This window comes from Pan troglodytes, chromosome 4, assembly GCF_028858775.2.
Source record: "Pan troglodytes isolate AG18354 chromosome 4, NHGRI_mPanTro3-v2.0_pri, whole genome shotgun sequence".
Lineage (NCBI taxonomy): Eukaryota > Metazoa > Chordata > Mammalia > Primates > Hominidae > Pan > Pan troglodytes.
This window is the reverse complement of record NC_072402.2, coordinates 120,927,532-120,947,953: the sequence shown is the minus strand read 5'-3', so window position 1 is coordinate 120,947,953 and position 20,422 is coordinate 120,927,532. Positions and strand designations below refer to the sequence as shown.

Sequence of the window (20,422 nt, the reverse complement as noted above, 5' to 3'; positions counted from 1 at the left end):
AGAGGTTTAATGGGTGGCTCCTTCCAAGGCCTGGATGCCTGTGATGGGACAAAGCCCGTCTGATGCAGAACAGAGGGATCTGTCAATAGGCAGGGGGAAGGTGATTTCTCCAGAGAGCCCTGTCCTGCTGCAGCTCTGATCACTGTCAGTTCAAATAGATAAAGAACAAAAAGAGATTTTTAGGAGTGAGCCATCAAAGAAGCAGCTTGCCTGCAGTTTTCTACTCTGTAACCCCAAAGAGAAATTGATGACAAATAGAATTTCACCTACTGCTAATTTACAATTGGGAATTCTACTCCCTTCAGAACAGCAGCCAAAGAGTGTACATCTGGAATTTGGAAACTAGAGGAAGCAATACGTTAGACTGCAGTGACTGTGAGGGGCAGTAGGCATGGTCGCTGCTTTTTTGCAAAAGCTGGTTACAGTGTCACAGCCTAACCAAACTTAGGGTTAAAATAATTTATAAAACTAGAATTTGCAGTGGCACAGTGGAAAGGATGTACATATGGGCTAGAATTAAGGGCAGTGTGTCTGATGAGGAGAAAATGTCACACTTCAAGATTTATCTCTTCTTTTTAACTTAAATGAGAAACAACAACAACAAAAGACTGTAATCTAGAGACTCTGAGTTCCTCCCTATCTCCCATGTCCATATCTTCCAAACAACCTTCACTTACTAGCTTGGTGGCTACTCAATCTACAAAAAGCAGAACACACACTCAAAATCTAGTGGGAGCCTGTTGTTTTTCTGTGGATGTTGTCCCTGGCTGATTGTGACTGTGTGTGTAAATACACACACCCACAGATGAACTGTGGCAGCTGGCTGGGCACAGACAGCGACTTCTCCATCACCACCTTACTTACCTGGGCTGCCTAGAGCACTGGCCCAGCATCTAATACAGCTCAGAGGCCACCTCAGCCACCCCTAATGCCCTTTCCTCAAACCTTTGAAGAAAAAGATATTCAAGAAGAGCTACAGACAATTGTCCCACTTTTAAATAATGCAACCTCCAGTTTGTGAGCCCCTGCACTATGAAAGCTGTGGCAAAAGCCACCATGACATAGTCTCCCTGCCTTATCACAGACAAGAAAGCCACAAGCCCTGTTATCTGTTAGGCATTCCACTCTTTCTCCTCTTCAGTAAATTATATTAAGTACCCTGTCTTGGACATAAGTACCTATAAAATAGAACACATCCATCCACTCTGGGAATTCTTGCATGTTTTTGAACATTGGCAGGCAGGAGCTTCACTTCGCATTTGGATTTTTCAGGGCTCCTGCACCAGCGGAGTGTGTCAGGGGGAAGAACTTGTGTTTCTTTGATTGTCTTTCGGGGAATATTTTTAGCAGCCTGTTCCACTGTTAAAAACTGCACTGTGATCTTGACAAATGTATAATGTCAGCTTTAATGTATCAGACCTATCAGCTCAATGAAAATAACTCAGAAGTATTGATCACCTAATGATTTTTGGTGTATTCATTAACGTCCGTGGGCAGCTCATCCCCTCTCCAGAGCTCCTGGAGTGCTGATGACACGTTAGCGAACTGCTGATTGTTTATTAGAAAACTGATTAGTTACTGGATTAGTGTGTCAAAATATACTACCTTTCACTGCTTGACAAACTTTCAAATTATTATATTCCTTTTTTTTATCTTGAAGCTCTAGAATCAATTTTGAAGAGAGTAGAATAGCTTGAACAATTGTGAGGAATGAAAATGTGCCTGGGTCATGGTTTTGCATTTTTAATCTTGTGTATTAGAATATGAGGAATACACGAGTTGGCAGTTTAGTGCTTCATATAAGGCAAAAGTGTATGTCTATATGTAATATTTTAACATCCAGATTGGATGGAGACATTAAGAGAAAAACACATTTTTCTCAAGTGTTTGCCTAAATGCACTGCAGATATTTACACAAATGGAACAATTTGCTGTAATAGTCAGAAAATTTGTCCAATATATAGGGTGCATAAGAAGAGTATTCCAGGAAAATCATTTCTAGAGCCATCTGCACACCAAGTGTGAGTAAAAATACAAGCAGACGTGTAGAAATTACCTTAATTTAGAATCTTTTCTCAGGGAGTTCTCCTTCTTGAGGAAAGAAGGCTACTAGAAATAATATCTGTGTTGTTTGGGAATGACAAGAATGCAATTTATATATTTGAGGAAGTAAGAGCTAGATATAAAAATATTTTTTAAAAATAAGGACTTCAGTTTTATGTTCATTATCTTACATTTTAGAGAAATCTCTTCCACAAAATATTTTCATACTTTAATGAAACTCATCTCAACAGAACCGACTCAACAGAAGTCAGAGCCAGACTTCACTTGGTGGGCATCTAAACTAACCCTGAATTACAGTCCCTGATGACTGACTGGCAGGGGCATCTCTAAGCCTGGACTTCGTGCAGTGTAACAGAGTAAGAAGGAAGAAAAGATGCAGGTAATGTGTCAGGAGGGAAAAGCACCCTTGCACTCAGGGGCTTCGTTGTGCCTTCCCTTAGCATAGGTGCTGATGCCACAGCCTTGACGGGAGTATCTCAGGAACAATGAAGTGGAAAGTCTACTAAGTATTTCAGCAAAAAGAAACTCCTCATTGTGAGGAGTTTCTTTCTATTATACCATTGTGAGCATCTTAATTAGACTTAATTACCTCTAAATTTTGAGATCATTCTTTACTTACTATGATGGTTGACTGGATTATATGTACGAGGAGCTTAACAAAGCGATGTCAAGTTCTGTTACCACAGAAAACCTGCAACAAGCTTTCTGTGCCTCTATGATATGCCACAAAAAACTTTTTGAATTGAACCAAATTGCACAGGGCTTTGTATGTATGATGTGTTTAATGCATATTTACTGATTTGCTTCTTGGATTTGCTTTAATTTTGCCTAGATCTTGTTCAAATATTAGATGTCCTTTGGAATTTCCTTTGATTTTTTTCATCATGAGCCAAACTCCATTTTCTTGATGCAAGAACATAGCGATGAATGATTCTCCTTGCTTCTAACAATAATGAAGAACCCCTCCTAAGGAAAATTCTAGCCTGTTCTCAGTTTCCCAGGTTCAGAAAGCCAGGCTTCGGGCAGCTCACACAGATCCTCTCAGGCAGAGCAGGGCAGCCCACTGAAATATCAAGACACTGTTTAGTAAGAAGGAGGAAGGAGTCCTTGCTGCATAGAATAATTTTTAGACTGCCAACTAACTTCCTTATTTCCTTCCTTCCTGCCTGCCTGCAATAAAATGCTTGGCCATTGCTGTTAAATGATATCTTGCGTTTGCTCCTTGTTTTCCATGACTTCCAGTATCATAGAGCAAATTGAAAGCCGAGACCTTCAATGTGATCCTCCAATTTTTATTTTTCGTACATGCTCCTTTATCTTAGAAATCCTAAGTCTACGGCCTAGGGTAGCTGCTGACAGGCCCATCATCTACCTAGAACATGGGAGATGGATTCTTTCAGTGGAATTTCAGCCAATCAGATATGAGGCAAAGCCTGGATTGAAACTCTGACCTCTTCATGCCAAATCTTCTGCAGCCTTCTTTGGATGGCAGTAATCTTGATATGCCTTCAAAAACCACTTCTCAGCAGAAGATTTTAGAAGTTCGAAAGGGCTTTCTCTGACATGGCAAGCTTAATCTCAGCTCAACCCTGAGAATTCTGTAAAGGCCTCCTGAGCCCTGGGTGGGTGGGACAACTTGGGGACTGAGCCATCTGGGGCATCTATTTGGAAACTCCCTAAGACATACAGTTGACGGTTATGTGCCTTTACAAGACTCTTCTCCTTCTTTGTAACATTGTGTAAGCCAATACCCATTAGTTGAAGTAGTAAAATTAACTGTTGTAGAGAAACCCATTTTATTGACTAATCTGCAAAAAAAAAGGTTTTTAAAAATGTTTGTTTTATAAGCTTGTAAAAGGATATCTTCATAATATTTACAAATGTCCATGGGATGAATATCCATGAGCTATGGTTGGAAGATTCCCAAAATTCCCTTGGGATAGATCAATTCTGAAAGACCTGGTTGTATACACTAAAGGATTTAACTTTCCATTTCCTAGAAGATGTTTAAATCTTGCACTTTCAAAATAAGCATACACTCAGCTCTCCCCTGGGAATATCTATTTGATAAATTGAAAAAAAAAAAAAAAACTACAGCATGTGGCTGTCTAGATAAAAGTAGGAACAGAAAGAACTAAAACATATACACAGAATTTAAGCCAACAACCTTAGTTGTTTCCTTTTTTTTCCAGATGAAAGTAGGTATGATCAAAACATATATTTTTGGAAAAGGAAAAATACAATCAGCAAAGCCCTTCAAATATTAATCTGATGAATTGAAATTAAGTTAAAATGGCAACTCTATTGGAAACATGACAAAAACAGATGTTAAAGGAAAAAAATTGAGTGGAGTCAACAAGGTTACACATAAGTAACACCTTAACATTAATAGAAATCTACTTCCCATTTTGACCCTGAAACCGCTTCAATTAATTACTAAAATCTATTTACACAGCAACAAGATAAAAATCAATCTGACTCCTGGCACTGTATTGGTCTGGCTGCCCTTTCTAATATAAGGGGCCAGAAGGATCCTGAACCCTCCTGTATCTCTGCTTTTGAAAAGCTCTCTTGCTCAAAGGCACAGGCAACGTGCCACTCATTGTCAACGCCCTCCTCCAGAGCAGTGAAGCCAGAACCTAGGAACCCTACGGGGCTCAGGCCTGAGGGCAATGACAAAGTCCACTAGGCAGGATACAAGCACTGGTGATAGGGAACTCCTAGGACTGTGGTAGCCCATTGCAGCTCCTTAGGGTGGATTAGAAAAAGATGCCCTCTTTGGGCTATTGCAGCCTCAGGCGGCACAGCATGGGTGGCATAGTGCAGACTTGATTTTAGGCCCCATCCTGCCCCCTTAGCCAGATGCTCTTATGCAGTGAACAAGCTGCACCTATGTACCGCAACAAAAATTATCACTATTTTGATTATTAACACCATAAATTAAACTATGTTGGAGAAAAGTTAAGAATGCTGAATAAAGTAACTAATTATTGAGGAGAACAGGGACAATGACCATCTTTTATGAACTTCTCCCTTCACTGGCAGACAGAGAGGAAGGCAGGACCCAGACCACAGGACTCTGTTTCCCAAGCTGAGCCTGGCCTCAGGCTGAGCACAAAGTGCGCCACGACAGCAGGTCTGGATGGAAAATCCTGGGTAATGAGGCTCTGGGAAGACTTCTTGGCTGAGACTGAGCAGGGGGATTAGTCTCCTACTGCCTGAATCATTTCCTCTCTTGCTTGATCATGTCCTACAGAAGGTACATAAGGGGGTAACTCTATGCTCTTTTAATTCTCCTTCTCAAACAGAAAAAGCCAGTAGAGCAAATGAGTGAAGAGAGCTGTGAGAGGGTTGAACTGAAAAGAGTTCATCACACAGACCATAAAAACTGCTCTGAGAACACCAATCAACCATGCATGCTGACTCACACTCTCAGGCCTTTCCACCTGCTGTTTGGATGGCCAGAAATACCTTCCCCTATGCCCCGTATGTCTAGAAATCTCCTACTCATCCTTCAAAACATATCTGAAACATCATTTCCACCAGATAGCATTGATTACTCCATTTCTGTGCTACTGTGAAACATCATACATACATGTCTTACTGTTGTACTTTTCACCCTGTAATACATTTACTAATTGGGCTTCCCCTTAGACTATGAGGTTTTCAAAGATGGAGAAAAGGAGGAACAGCTAAATGTCATTCACCTTTGTATCTCTTGTACCTACCAGGGTGCCTAGCAAAAAAGTACATACTTGGTAAATACCAGCTGAATGAATGAACACATACATAACTGAATGAGTAAATGAATGAATGAGTGAATAAGTGAATGAATAGACCATCTTGCACAGATTCAGATGTCCACCATTTGGATAAGTGTGCCATGTGTAGAAACACACTCTCTTGCTCAGATGCCATTATCTTGCCAAAGCCCTTAGAATTCAATTCCATCTCTTTCCACATTCCCTGAATCCTCAAAAAGTCAATGTACTCTGGGTTTGGTTTTGTTTTTCTTTTTTCACCAACATGGTAATTCTAAAGTCCAAAGTATACACTGAAAAGTCACAAGTTGGCTGCTATAATAGGTTCAAACTCTTTAACACATAGGAAAGAGGAGGATATATTTCATCAGAATCCTGAAGGGTTCAAGTTCTCCAAAAGGGGATTATTGGGATGTTCTAAACTTGTGGTCACCTTTCTGATGATCATAAGGCTTGCTGATGGCCACAGGAGCTCTGTGTGGCTCCTAGATAAAATTCCAGAAGCACAGATCATCAAGGACTGAAAAAAATATTAAAATTATTTACTCCTACCTCTTTATTTTAATGATGAGAAAACAGACCCAGAAGATTTGTCTCACGACCAAGGTTGGCAACTTGAGCTAGGACCAGTGCATAGGTTTCCTGACTTCATTTTTCAAATGTCAGCCACTAAACAAGAAGAGATTCGTTTGCAGCCTGGACACTGGCCTTCCAAGTAGCCTGTGCCAGCTGGCTAAGCCAGGCAGCACTGTGCTGATGCATCAGCTGGCTCTTGGGAAAGGCTAAGAGAAAGAGAGGGTGGAGGGCTAGCCACTACTTACTTGAAGGGCTTTTCTCCAGTGTGGGTTCGGATGTGGTTGTTGAGGGTGGTGGCCCCGGCAAAGGCACGACCACAGTAGCCGCACTTGAAAGGCCGGTCACTAGAGTGAGTGACCACGTGGTTCCTCAGTTCTGAAGGTTGGGAAAAGGACTGGGAGCAGTGGCCGCATTGGTAGGGTCTGAAACAAATAAACAGACTGTCTGGTCATTGTTTTCTGTGTTGATCAGTGGAAGTCAGAATCATATGACAAGGGGCCAAAACTTATTGATGACATTTTCTCAGTTTCTAAGACAGGGCATAGAGCTTTGGCCACTGGATTCCCACTACTTTACTTGTTGCCACAGGAACAAAATTCACAGAGCTGCTGAGACACATCAATTCCCGAATGAATACCCCTTTCCAGTACTAATCATACCATTTTGGAAACCCCTACTTTCTTATTTTTATCTTTCCCCAGGCAAATGTTAGGGTACTTTTGTAAGTAGGGAAAGTATAGACTTCATTAAGCAGACTGTTACAAGAGAAAATATATAATTGTCTCTTATGCTTCCATAGCACTTTCATCTTTTTAAAGTGCTTTAAAATCAGTTATCCAGTTTAATCTTTATGATAATCCCCTGGGACAGAGAAGGCAGTTGCTATTATCTCTGTTAATTCAGAAAACTGAGGATAAACTGTCCTCCCGGGACACAAGCTCTTGATACTAAGGCCGTTCTAGGATGTTTGGACCTCATCCTAAGTACCAGGTAAACACACAGGCAAGTCAGCAAGTTACATGTGTGTTTTAACGGATATTAAACTGTGGTGGACTTATAGCATAATCACTGGTATTGCACAGATGAACACAGATGTACACCCAGATGTGTCTCTTTGTCAAAGATATCCTGACTTCTACCTACTATTCCCTCCTCCAAATATTTATCCATTAGATCTTTCTCTTGAACATCACCTCCCCAGTTGAATCTGGCAGCAAGGCATGATTTATAGCAGCACAGAAATGATAGGATGTCATTGTGCTTGCAGAAGGATGATTCTGATGCAAAAGCAAATGGAAGGAAGTGGTGACAAATACCTGATAATTAGCAAGATTATCAGAGCACATTCTTCCCAGCTCACGAGAAGTAAATCAATTTTTGGTTTTCATAAAATAGATTAAAATTCTGTCTTCTCTACAGAAGTTCTTCTGCTTACTTAAGCAGAATCTGGTGAGTGATATAAAACCCAGGGAGTTTTCCCTATTCAAAGCTATTTCATATCATTCCTTGACAGGATTCTAATTTGTTTATCAAAATTTTTGTTCAGATAATTAATAATCTGTCGTGAGGGATATTAACAGCATTCACTAAGCCCTGGCTTATGAGCCAGACGTTTCTGGCTGCACTCAGAAACCAATGGTGAAAGCAGACTTAATTGCTCAACTTTTAACAAATGCATAAGCTCCAATGACCAGAAACCAAAATGAAGGGCCAGGAGACAATGGTGACTGAGCATGTACAACAATTCAATTAAGTGCAAAATAAAGTGTACCCTCTCATTTGTCAAGTGAACTGCTTAATTGTGGCTACTTGCCTCACTGAACACAAATACTATTATTTTACCAGGCTTCAGCACACTGAGCCCTGATTGTAGAATTTTTTAGCTTGATTAATAGCCAAGGATTGGTCAATAACTCAATACTATACAATTTTAATTACTTACATTTAGAAATCTATCTAACTGCTCTCAAACAAGTTTCAAAGAAATATATAAAAAGTCTTTGGTAAGGAGTTTATCAATCTTGCCAAATTACACATGCATTTTATTATAATTATAAAATAATCCTTTGAAAACCATTAAAATTATATGTAGAGGAAAATGTCCTCCTGCCGAATCTGTTCTTTGTGGTAAACATTAAACTTAAAAGGGTTCCTGAAAAAATAATTCTCTCAGGGTTGAATTTTCTAAACTGTTATTGAAGATTATAAACAAAATAATATATTAATATATGCTATATTCACTGACAATTGATTTTTCTAACAGTGAAGGGACCATTAACATTTATTAGCCTCTGGTTATCTATTTTTAATGGCTATCACAATAAACAATAAGCCACTAAATAAAACCAATTAATCTTTTCTTTTTTTTCTAACTCTGCTGTCAAAAGTTGGGGTGATTTATTTCTCACAGTCAGAAGTCAATCCATCCTTTTTATGTTAATAGTTCACGGTGGTAAAGGTTTACACACAGGAGAGCAGAAATGACCACAGAGAGGCTTATGTTGAATTCTTATATCAAAGTAACGCCAATGGAAGGCAAATTGGATTCTAAAACATCACCTTTGCCTGGCACTGGCTTGAGAGGCATATGCTAGGGAAGCAGTGACCTATGGCACAGTTTTTAAAACTTCGCAGAACTCAGGTTGACTGAATGGAAGGCGCTAGAACGGGAGAGATAGGACCCCTGACTCTGATCAGCTGTGGCATTTGGACAAGCCACTCAACTTCCCTGACCTGTTTTCTCATCTGCCTGGTAAGGGGAATGGACTGAAGGTGATGATCTATCTCTTGCATCTCATGCTTGTTCTTGTTTTCAGGTAATTGACAAATGTGCATGACCCAGGAAATCTGTACAATACACTGCCTCCCAAGATACAGCATCACCAATATGATCTCTATTCTCCATCATGTCTACAAGTCAGCTCCCTATACATGGAGCTTTCTATGGTTGTGTGTGTGTGTACATGCTCATTGGAATATGGAAAATTTAAATGCATTGGTAAAAAGTTGAGAATTCAGAGTAAGAAAATCTAGTACCAAAATATAGGACCAAAACTGTTTTAGTTAATCTCTAAAAGCAAAGCAGTATTCCTTCATTCTTAGGTACATTGAAAAATAATATTTTAGAATACTTGGTCACATACACCTTTGCAGAGGCTGATTCTGTATAGAATTTAGAACTGAAGGATGTACCTCACCTGCCACTAAAATAACAGTGTCTCTTTCAGCCTAGAAATTTATAGAAAGTTAGCCCTTAGAAAGTACAGAAGTTACACTGTAAGTAGACAAGATTCCTTTAAACCCCCTTTTCTTGTATTTTCAATATTTCCTTAAAATATGAATAAAAGAAAATGATCAAAAAGTAATTTTAAAATTGATTATGTGCCTAGGGTTTCATCCAGGGAAACAGGAATACGTTCAAAAATTAAATCTTCAGGCCCAACAGCAGAGCTTAGGAAACATTATCATCACTTTGGAATCTCAGGCATCACAACTTCTTTTGGGACAACTGGCCACAGGAGTTAAGACTATGTTTGCCCATTTCAATTAGCACATCCTAACTCCATGTCTTTCAATATACAGCCAAAGGGCCTTTGGAGCGCACAATTAATTGTCATTACTCAGCTTTTTATTCTGACAACCAACATTCCCATTAATTTTCCAAGGTCTGACCAAAAGGTAAGACTTATTAAACTTTTGGATATAATCAATTCTGAAGTTCTGCCTCCCTTGATGTGTCATACTCGGAGACACTCTTAAGAACTGACATTCTTGAGTGCTGAGTTTAGCTTTACTCTTTCCAGGATCTCATGACATTGCACAACTAAATGGAAATCTTCTTTAATTTTTTTAATTTTTTGAGACAGGGTCTCGCTCTGTTGCCCAGGCTGGAGTACAGTGGCGTGATCGTGGCTCACTGCAGCCTCAAACTCCTGTGCTCAAGTGATCCTTCCACCTCTCAGCCTCCTGAGTAGCTGGGACTACAGGCACGTGCCACCATGCCCAGCTAATTTTTATATTTTTTGTAGAGATGGGGTTTCACCAGGTTGCCCAGGCTGGTCTCAAACTCCTGGGCTCAAGTGATCTGCCTGACTTGGCCTTCCAAAGTGCTGGGATTACAGGTGGGAGCCACTGTGCCCAGTCCCAAAATCTCCTTTTTAAAGCACTTTATTCTCTCTAAATCATCATAGACATACAGCACTTCACTCTTCTCAAAGCAAAGGCAAACAGTATGCCTCACAAAAGGACAGTATCTCACAACCACAAGTAACTTATGTTTTTTTTTTTTTTTTTTTTTTTTTTTACCATTTGAGATCTTTAGTAGTGTTGTCTAATGACGGAGCTGTTCTGTATCTGAGCTAGCCAATACTGGAGCCACGAGCCACATGCAACTGCTGCACACTTCATGTGTGGCTAGTGCGCCTGAGAAACTGAAGTACTATTTTACTTAATTTGGATTAATTTAAATGTAAATAGCTTTGTGTGGCTAGTTCTGACATAGAAATACCCAGCTTGATGAAAAAACAGAAAGGTGCTCCTTAAGAAAGACAGAACTGAAGAACAGAAAACACCTGGGTAGATTTAGTTGGTATATATCAATGCTGGTAAATGTTTAAGCAGAAAGAAGGCAGAGAGACAATCTTGCACATCTCCTGGCACTCCTGGTCACTGGCACCTCCTTTGCCAAAGATAACTCCGGTAAAATGTGCAATTCATTTGCTTTTAATCTGTAATTGGTTTGGTGTATACATGGGAAAAGGATGAAACATTTAACAAAATTAAGTATGGTTTGGCTTAAAAATATTAATCCTGCTTTGATTTTTTCTTCCATGGCCTCCAGGACAAAACTTGTTCAGTTGGGGCCACAATCTCTCCTTGCTCAACATCAGCCAGCCCAAGTGCAAATCTCTCAAGACTTCAAAGGGAGATGACTTAGGTCACTGCTGGCTGGGTGGAGTGAGAAAAGAACTCAGTTCTACGTAAGGAGAAAAATATTTCAGGACAGTGACAGAAGTGCAAGACCAAACAGCCTGAAGAACATCAAAGCTAGAAAGAAGATAACCTTCACACTTGGGGGATAGGGAAGAAGTGGGACACAAGAATACTGATACATTCTAAGAAACTATGATGATGATGAATTCTCTCCAGGCCCTCCTATCAGAGAGCCCCTTCTAATGTCATTTTACCCTCTGATCCCACCACATCTCTTACAAACAATGATACTTAAAACACAAATGTGAATAGGTGATGGTGTGCCCAGGAGGCTGAAGGCAGACTTGCCCCATGTGGCACAAAGAGCCAAAAAGGAGAAAGGAAAAGAAAAGGGATGCAAAATAAAAATAAGCATTATAAAGACACTTTCTGCAGGAAATAAAAGAGAACATACTTGTCAGAAAACAATCCATTGTGATTGAAGGCTTTGCTTACCCCTTTCTGGAGCATACCCCCCACCACCATACTGCCCCCAATGGGAGTGCTGAGAGTTTCTGCAGCAGAAAAAGCAGAAGAGAAAAGGGATTTCTAACTTTTGGTTCGAGCAAAAGCAAGAAAAGCTACTTTGGCCTAGGCAATAAGCTTATGCAAAACCCCAAATGTTTATAAAGTCCCTGAACAAAATGTTGGTTGATTTAGATTCCAACAGCTTCTTCTCTTCGAATTTCTTCAGGAAAAGAAAAAGTCAGTAGCCTGGGAAAAAGGAGGAAGAGATTTTTGATTTTGCTTAACAGAACAAAATCAAGAAATAATAATTCCATGGTTCCTGGACCCTCATGGGTGTGTTTTTTGTCTTTAGTGCTGATTTCTACTTTGCCAGGTCAGACAGATTTTTTTTTTCTGTGTTAAATGTGAATAACACAGTGGTAAAAAAAAAAAAAAAAAAAAACAGTGAGGCTGGGATCCCTGAGGATCTACGGATTTCTTTCCTTTATATCAAGGCATAGACTTTTGATGGTACCTCACATGAAAAAGCTCATGAATACAGACACAAAGTCTCTTGGATGGAGGTTCAAATATCTGGGGTTTCATGGCCAAATATTCAGTCCATTGAATAAAAAATCATTTGGACCTCAGATTCAAGGGCCTGTTTCAAATTTGGACTTGTTTGAAACTCTAATCTGTTTTACCTTCTGACTTTCTCTCCTGTGTCCCCCTTTCTTGCCTTTCTTGTACCTGGTTCTAGCAAGATTTTCCTATCAAAATAAAAGCTTTTGAGTTTTTTGAGCAAGGGAAATGCATTCTAACTATCCAGCCTTTTCACTGTAAGTGGCTGAATGGGCATATATTGCTAAAGACTAAAGGCCAGCTGATCTATGGAATCAATCACTAAAGAATATATGTATACATGTTGAGCATCCCAAATATGAAAATCCAAAATGCTCCAAAATCCAAAATTTTATGAACAGCAACATGATGCTCAAAGGAAATGCTCATTGGTGCATTTCAGATTTCAGATTTTCAGATTTGGCATGCTAACCCAGTGAGTATAATGCAAACATCCCAAATCCAAAACAACCCAAAATCAAAAACTCTTCTGGTCCCAAGAATTTTGGACAAGGGATACTCAACCTGTATTCAGCAGTTGTAATCCACGTGGATAATAACCATGAAAAGGTTCCAAACGTAGCTACTGTCATGAACAAATTTGATGTTCCATTATAGTTCTGTACATTTTTTCCATTTAGCAATTCACCCATGTGGTTAAGAAATTACGGAGAGTATCTCTTACCTCCAAACTTTCTGGTACAAACAGAGCATACTGGGTTCCGGAACAGAAATGAGCCATTCCAGCCCTTTATACTAAAAGCAAATTATGTAACTAGAATGAAATTAGGGGGTTCAAGTGACTGGATATCTCCCTCTATTTCCCCTTATCTTCAACAATCAACTCAGATGTGATGATGTAAGTCAAGCATTTCCTCATCATTACTAAGAAACATTGTATTTTATTACTTTGCTTATAAAGGAACTGATCTTTTGAAGTAATTTTTTATTTTAACTTATTCAAGAATGATGGTGAACACCTCTCAAGTCTTTACCAACAAACTGCAGGGAAGGAACCCACTGCTTCAGTAATTTAATCCCACTCTGGCACCTTCCCAGATAACAAGCCCATTACTTCACCTCATCTGGAAAGGCTGGCGATTCCACACTTGGACATCTGAATCAAATAAGCCCATCAGGGTCCATGATAAGACAGAAGTCTCATGCCGCCTAGATTTTTGCCAGTAACTCTAAATTAGCTTGGAATCAGTATAGACCTAACAATCTCCCACTGAAATGTATTTTGAATACGTAAGCTTTCTAGTTTTTCAGGTATTTTTTCTGATAATATACATAAGTATATTACGAATTATGACATTATTATTTTACAGGACAGACATCATAACACATACATATGATTTTTTTTTTTTTTTTTTTTTGAGATGGAGTCTCACTCTGTCGCCCAGGCTGGAGTGCAGTGGCGCGATCTCGGCTCACTGCAAGCTCCGCCTTCTGGGTTCACACCATTCTCCTGCCTCAGCGTCCCAAGTAGCTGGGACTACAGGCGCCCGCCACCATGCCTGGCTAATTTTTTGTGTTTTTAGTAGAGACAGGGTTTCACCGTGTTAGCCAGGATGGTCTGGATCTCCTGACCTCGTGATCCGCCTGCCTCGGCCTCCCAAAGTGCTGGGTTTACAGGCGTGAGCCACTGCGCCCGGCCCCACACATATGATTTTCTAAGCGTAACTGAGATCAGACAAAACAGTCTGTTTCAGTATCTACTTACCATGAAATAGTTTCATTGCTTTATATGGCATTCAGCATAAACTCATCTCATCTCATCTTCAAAGCTAAACTTTGAAAGTTCTACTATCCAGAAATTTTTCAACTATTATTTTATTTTACCTGGTATAATTAGTTATTATGACTATAATGAACCTTTGCAAATAATAGATCCAACTATCTGAATTCACTCTATTTAAAAAGCAAGTTTATAATCAGATTTTAATGCATCTTTTGTATTTTAAAGACTACTAAAATGCTTTGCAAACTTAAAAGAGACATATCTTGAGGTTCTACGTATACTTGCAAGGAAGGCAAATTTTGAAAAGTATCTTTTCTGAATGAGGAAAACATTTTTAACTTTTGTATCACCTCTACACCAATAGTACTAAGATGTGCAGAAGTCTGTTGATACTCTCACCAGGGGGCTCGCCTATTGAAAATAAAAGATTGTGAAGACATAGCTGCCTTAACAACCCTAATTAATGTTTCAACATTAATTAGGTACAGCAATGTTGATGCTAAGCAAGTAGTTTTTCCAACAGCACAAATAAAAATGTATGCATGTGTAATGTGCACATGTATCCTGTAATTGATTATTATTATTTTACAAAATATCCACTCCCTCTCCCCGCCACCTCCATCCTCCCTGCCTCTGCTTGGGTTTTCTAGGCACACTGTGTACCCTCCAGAGCTGGGAGGGAAGAGCTGGGTGTACATTATTAGGCGAGGAGAGCCAAGTGGCTTGCTTAAATTAGTGGCAAAATTAAGAAAATAACCCAAGAGCCCTGCTTCCAAGTCTCCTACCCCAGCTTCAAAAATTATCTTCTGCTTTTATATTCAAAGTGCATTTTGAATGCTATTCTTAGATACTTGGGTTTTCATCAAGTTTTCATAGAACATGGAGGAGAGATAAAAACACAAGCAATCCTTTCTTATTGAATTAATTTGATTTTTGTCTTTTGCGCTCCCAGCTATCAAAACTGTCAAATGAACCGGTTTTGATTCATAAATAATAGTTCCATTATATCTACTGTGCCACTCGTCAGAGTACACCTGAAATTTTAATTCACTTGTTCAGCTAAATTTCATCCTCAGTTCATGGCCATAAAATTCTTTATTGACAAACTTTCAAACCAACTTTGACTCTGAGGTATCTAGTCAACATTTTTCTTCTGTGTGGATATTAGTTTATTGAATAAGTGGCATCTGTTTTCCTCCACATCACTAGCAGAGTAGGTATTTCCTTTTGACAGCTTTGCAGGATTTATGGGTTTGCATGCTCTGAAGAAAAATAGTACTAAGCAAAAAATTCCAATTCATTACCTCTTAGTACTTAATTAAGTTCATACCCACGGCACACTGGAGGTGAACCCTGAAATGACTGTGACAGCAGCAGAGCAGCCAGCTATATTATCTTTGGAAGACAGTGAAGATTCTAATTATCCTGACCTCATTTTTCCACCTATGATATTCATAAACGTTCCTTCTATTTCTCTCCCTTTTAGGCTTGGGCAGAACTGTTTGGAAGGCAAGTGCAGATTCCTCTCTGCAGCCACCAACCTTATATGCAAGAAAGTCAAGCAGTGGTCTCGCATTTCTCTCTGACCTTCCAGAATGCAGACACCACTTATCACAGGGCTTCCCCTGTGGAGGTGCTCAGAAGTTGGCGGGAAGGCAAGCAGTGGGTCTCACTAAGCAAACACACTGTCCGCAGTGAGAGTCAGGGTTACCTGTCGGGGTTCTGCGTGCACACGTGCATCTGTAAGAGGATCCGCTGGGTGAAAGTCTTAAAGCACTGCCCACATTTCCAAAGATGCCAGTCACTGAACTCCGAGTGGAGCTGGCTTGTGGAAGTTGGGCTCGCCAGGACTCGCTGGTTTTTCACGTTGATTTGATTAAATCCTGATTCAATGGGCCCAGACTTATCCAGAAGAGAGAAGTTCCTGCTGCACGGAGTCTGGGGGAAAACCACGGAGCGCTGCTGGGTAGTAGGGGCGAGTTTGCTGCTTTTGTTGAAGGGCTGCAGGGCGTCTTGTCTGCACATGGCTTCCATTACCGTTGAAGGGACATTTACTAGGAGAATAGCAACAGTTTAGAAGAACAGTTTTATTAGCCTTTAAAATAAGCACAATAACACATACTTTTAAAAAATCAAATAAATCAACATTTTAAGAATTTGTGTTTCTGGACTCAGAATTAACATAACAAACCATCTGATTTGAGGGGAAAAAACTATTATCACAGATTAATAACTCATCTGATGCCTATTTATTAAGCAACTATATGCTCAGGATTGTTTTACATGGTCTTTGCCCTCATGGAGTTCACTTATGACTTCAGACATACAGGAGTCCATAGTGAGCACCACACTGCACCTATGCCTGGAGGGAGTTTAGATGGGAGGCACAGCAAGAGAGAGGGAGTGAGCAGGGGATGTTGCCCAGAGAGGGTAGCCCTGAGCAGTGCAGAGAAAACGGATTCAGCTTGACTGATGGAGAATTTCAGGCTTTCCTCCAGATCTTGGCAGCACAGGATAGGTATCCAGGAAAAACTATTTGAAGAGATGAAGGGAACAAGATGAAAGACACCTGGAGGCAGGAGAAGTCTAGCATGCAGGTGGGAGGAGGCAGGAGGAGTGTCGCATGCAGTAAGGGAGACGGGCTGACTGAGCAGGGCATGGGATCTGGTCACTCTAGGAATAAGGATTGGGGGTCAGAAGGAGACCTCAGAGGGCCTTAAAAGTCCAAATAAATAAATAAGATATTTCAGACCTAGGAAGTAGACACAGACCATTCCTGAGCAGAGGGATAGCAAGAAAAATAGAACCAGTGTTCAGGAAGGGCTTGAGAGAGACCTGATTTATAGATGGGATGCAAGTGGATAAGGAAAGAGTAGGAGGCAACCAAGTGTGGTGCTTGTGACTCGGGCTTTGGAATCTGAAAGACCTAGGTTCAAATCCTGCCTCTTCCTCTTATTAGCTAAGTGGTCTTAGGCAAAGTATTCAATAGCTCTGGGCCGCAGTTATTCCATCTATAAAATGAGGACAGTGGTACTAATGCTTCTAAAAATAATAGCAGCATGGTGTGGTGGCTGAGATGGCTGAGGTTTTAACTCCACTATTTACTAGCCTTGGGCAAGTATGGAACATCTAAATCCGTGATTTGGTCCCTGGTATAATGTAAAATAGTCACTCTCAGGACTGAATGACATAACATAGAGACAGCATTTAGTAAAGAGCTTGACCTATGGTTGACACTAAATAGATGTTCGGCCCTATGAGCCTTAGCATCCTCATCTTTAAAGTCCCCTTTTACAAGGTTTAAATACACCAATGAAAGTACTTATTACAGGGCCTATCATGAACAGCAACTACCATTTTTATTATAGAAGGAGAAGCGACGGGTGTGAGGGAGATGGCCCTAAACTGGGGTGGTGGCAGTGGAAGTGGGGAGAGAACTAGAAGAAATACTTCCGAGGAGATAAATCTAATAATATATCTAGAATTTGCTGTTCTTTTTATTAAGACATTAGTGAGTTAATAATATTTATAAACTATTTGCTGGTCATTTCATAGGTCCAGAAGTGATTAGAACCTAATAGGCTTAAAAATTCTTCTTTTTTTATTTTAACTACTATATCTATGGGTCATTTCAAGGCTGAGAGATTAAAGTTACCAGGTGGTCAAGAGAATGAAATTAGAGACCAAAAATTTTGAAAAGGATATTGGCAAAAAGACTGTGATAGCAAGTAACAAAATAATGCAGACTATGGCCACTGGCCACCAGTTCAAGGCCGCGTGGCAGGAAACACATGACCTGGGAGCACTCCTCATGCTGTGCCACAGATCATCGCTGAGAATGCTACATGGCACGAAGATGCAGGCATCCTCAACGGTGGGGGACCATGACTGCCACGAAGCTCTGTGCTCAAGTGGACAGGGAGATGCCATGTGTGGGCACAGAAAGGGGTAGGTGTGCTGCCTAAGCACTCTTCAACTGAGAACATTCTGCAGCATCACATGTGTTAAGCAAATCCAACCAGAGGACTAGCTCTGTCTGCAGGGCTTTGTCGGCATAGCCCATACTGTCTTAGGAAAGAAAAGTAAAGCAAGAGACTTGCAGACCTAGAAAGAGCCTAGCGTTTGTCTAGTTGGCAGTTCTTAACCTTGGGTACTGCACATTAGACTCACACAGGAGAATCTTTAAAAACTACATTATAATCTCTCCATAGGGCCTGGGCATCTACATTTTTTAAAGTTTCCCAACTGCTTCTAAAGTGAAATCGGGGCTGAGAATCACTGATCTAATCCTACCTTCTCCTGTTACAAATGACAAAAGCTGAGTCCCAAGAAGGTCCAGTAACTTACCCTGGGTCACACATTCACTTAAGGACATATCTAGGTGGCAAGTTTTAGCTTTCAGACTTATAAGACAGAATTTTTTTTTTTCTGACCATACATTCATAGCATCTCTGCTCAATAGCTGTGTTTCGAAATTTAAAGGATGTTTTTACAGCTAGTACATTGTTTTGTGTGTATTATATACATAAATATACATGTTATATATACTTACGTTATACATATACTTATATACACCTACGTACGTATGTTTGTATGTATGTCTTTATTCTATATACAAATATTTATGTATATTTCAATTCTGGGGCAAAAGAATATAATCAATATAGAATTTGTGGACAGTTTTTACACTTAAAAAATATTTTATGGCACACAGATTGTTACTTTTTAAATAGGCACTTAACGACAAGAAGGAATGTTTTGCCATGCTCTGGCATTTTTTTAAATAAAACATAAAAACAGCAGCATTGTCAGAGATTGGGGTAGAACCACCTTGTTTGGCCCTTTCATTACTAATCCAGGAGAGGCAAAGCACAGGGAAGCCCACGAGGTTTTAGGCAACATTAAGCTTTTACAGGTCAGGCAATTTCAGACTAACAGGAAGTAATGCATGGTGAGAAAAACCATAGAATGAAGATGTCATCAACATGCAAGAGAGTGGGAAACACTGGCCAGCTGCCTCACTGTAGGAAAAGGAATAAAATGCTTCTGGGGGTAAATAATACAAATAATACTCTAAGTGTAGATGATAGATTCTGAGCTCTGACTTACACTCCTAGAAAGTAACCTAACTGAGCCGGATGTGGTGGCTCACGCCTGTAATCCCAGCACTTTGGGAGGCTGACGCGAGCAGATCACCTGAGGTCGGGAGTTCAAGACCAGCCTGACCAACATGGAGAAACCCTGTCTCTACTAAAAATACAAAATTAGCCAGGCGTGGTGGCACATGCCTGTAATCCCAGCTACTTGGGAGGCTGGGGCGGAAGAATCACTTGAACCTGGGAGGCAGAGGTTGCGGTGAGCCGAGACCGTGCCATTGCACTCCAGCCTGGGTAACAAGATTGAAACTCCGTCTCAAAAAAAAAAAAGTAACCTAATTGATTAATTCTAAAAAATTGTTAAGGTCACATAACCTTTTATATTAAAACAAAAGAATGTGTGGGTGACAGGGGAGTAGGGATGAAGAGAGATTGATTAATGGGTAGAAATTTACAGTTTGGTAGAAGAAATAAGATCTAGTGTTTGATAGATCAGTAGGGTGACGATAGTTTACAATGCTCTATTGTATATGATCATGCCACTGCACTCCAGCCTGGGTGACAGAGTAAGACTCTATCTCCTAAAAAAAATTTAAAGCAGGACTTTTAGGAGACACACAAGATTATTCTTCCTAAATATCAGCCTCACTGACTATGTCCATTAAAGGTATAAACTAAACACAAGAAATTTTCAGGAAAAGGACAGGAAATTTCATCCCAACACAAGAAAGACAACATAGACAACGGCAAAAGGTACAGAGATGGGTTATTAAAATGACCAAAAAGATGAAGTGGTTTCTGCAAGAAGCGATATTGAGCTAGTCAATCTCTTCAGTCTGGAAACGCAAAGATTAAGGGGAAGAGGGCAAACTCTCAAAGCCTTAAAGGATACAGTCAAGGAGGAACATGAACGCATGAAATTTGGACAGTTAAAATATTGAGAGAGGCAAATTCAGGATCTATAAAACAAAGTTCAGTTTACCCCTTCCTCGTTCATTCATTCAGTCCACAAATAGTTGCTGAGCATCTATTACATGCCTGACCCTGTGCTAGGCACCATGGATATAGGGGGATCAGGAAAACCAAAGTCACTGCCCTCTGGCACATAAACTCTAGTGGGAAAGACAGTTATTAAGCTGATG

General features: G+C 40.0%; 1 protein-coding gene across 1 annotated transcript in view; it reads right to left on the bottom strand.

The window, feature by feature from the left end:
• The window catches only part of PRDM6 (PR/SET domain 6), a 105,292-nt gene that overhangs the window by 7,300 nt on the left and 77,570 nt on the right, over positions 1-20,422 (bottom strand). Inside the window, exons 6-7 of the mRNA XM_003310792.5 lie at positions 15,896-16,238; positions 6,647-6,823 (exon numbers count right to left, since the gene is read on the bottom strand). Coding sequence (XP_003310840.1) covers positions 6,647-6,823; positions 15,896-16,238 — 520 coding nt within the window. The remainder of the gene's footprint in view (positions 1-6,646; positions 6,824-15,895; positions 16,239-20,422) is intronic.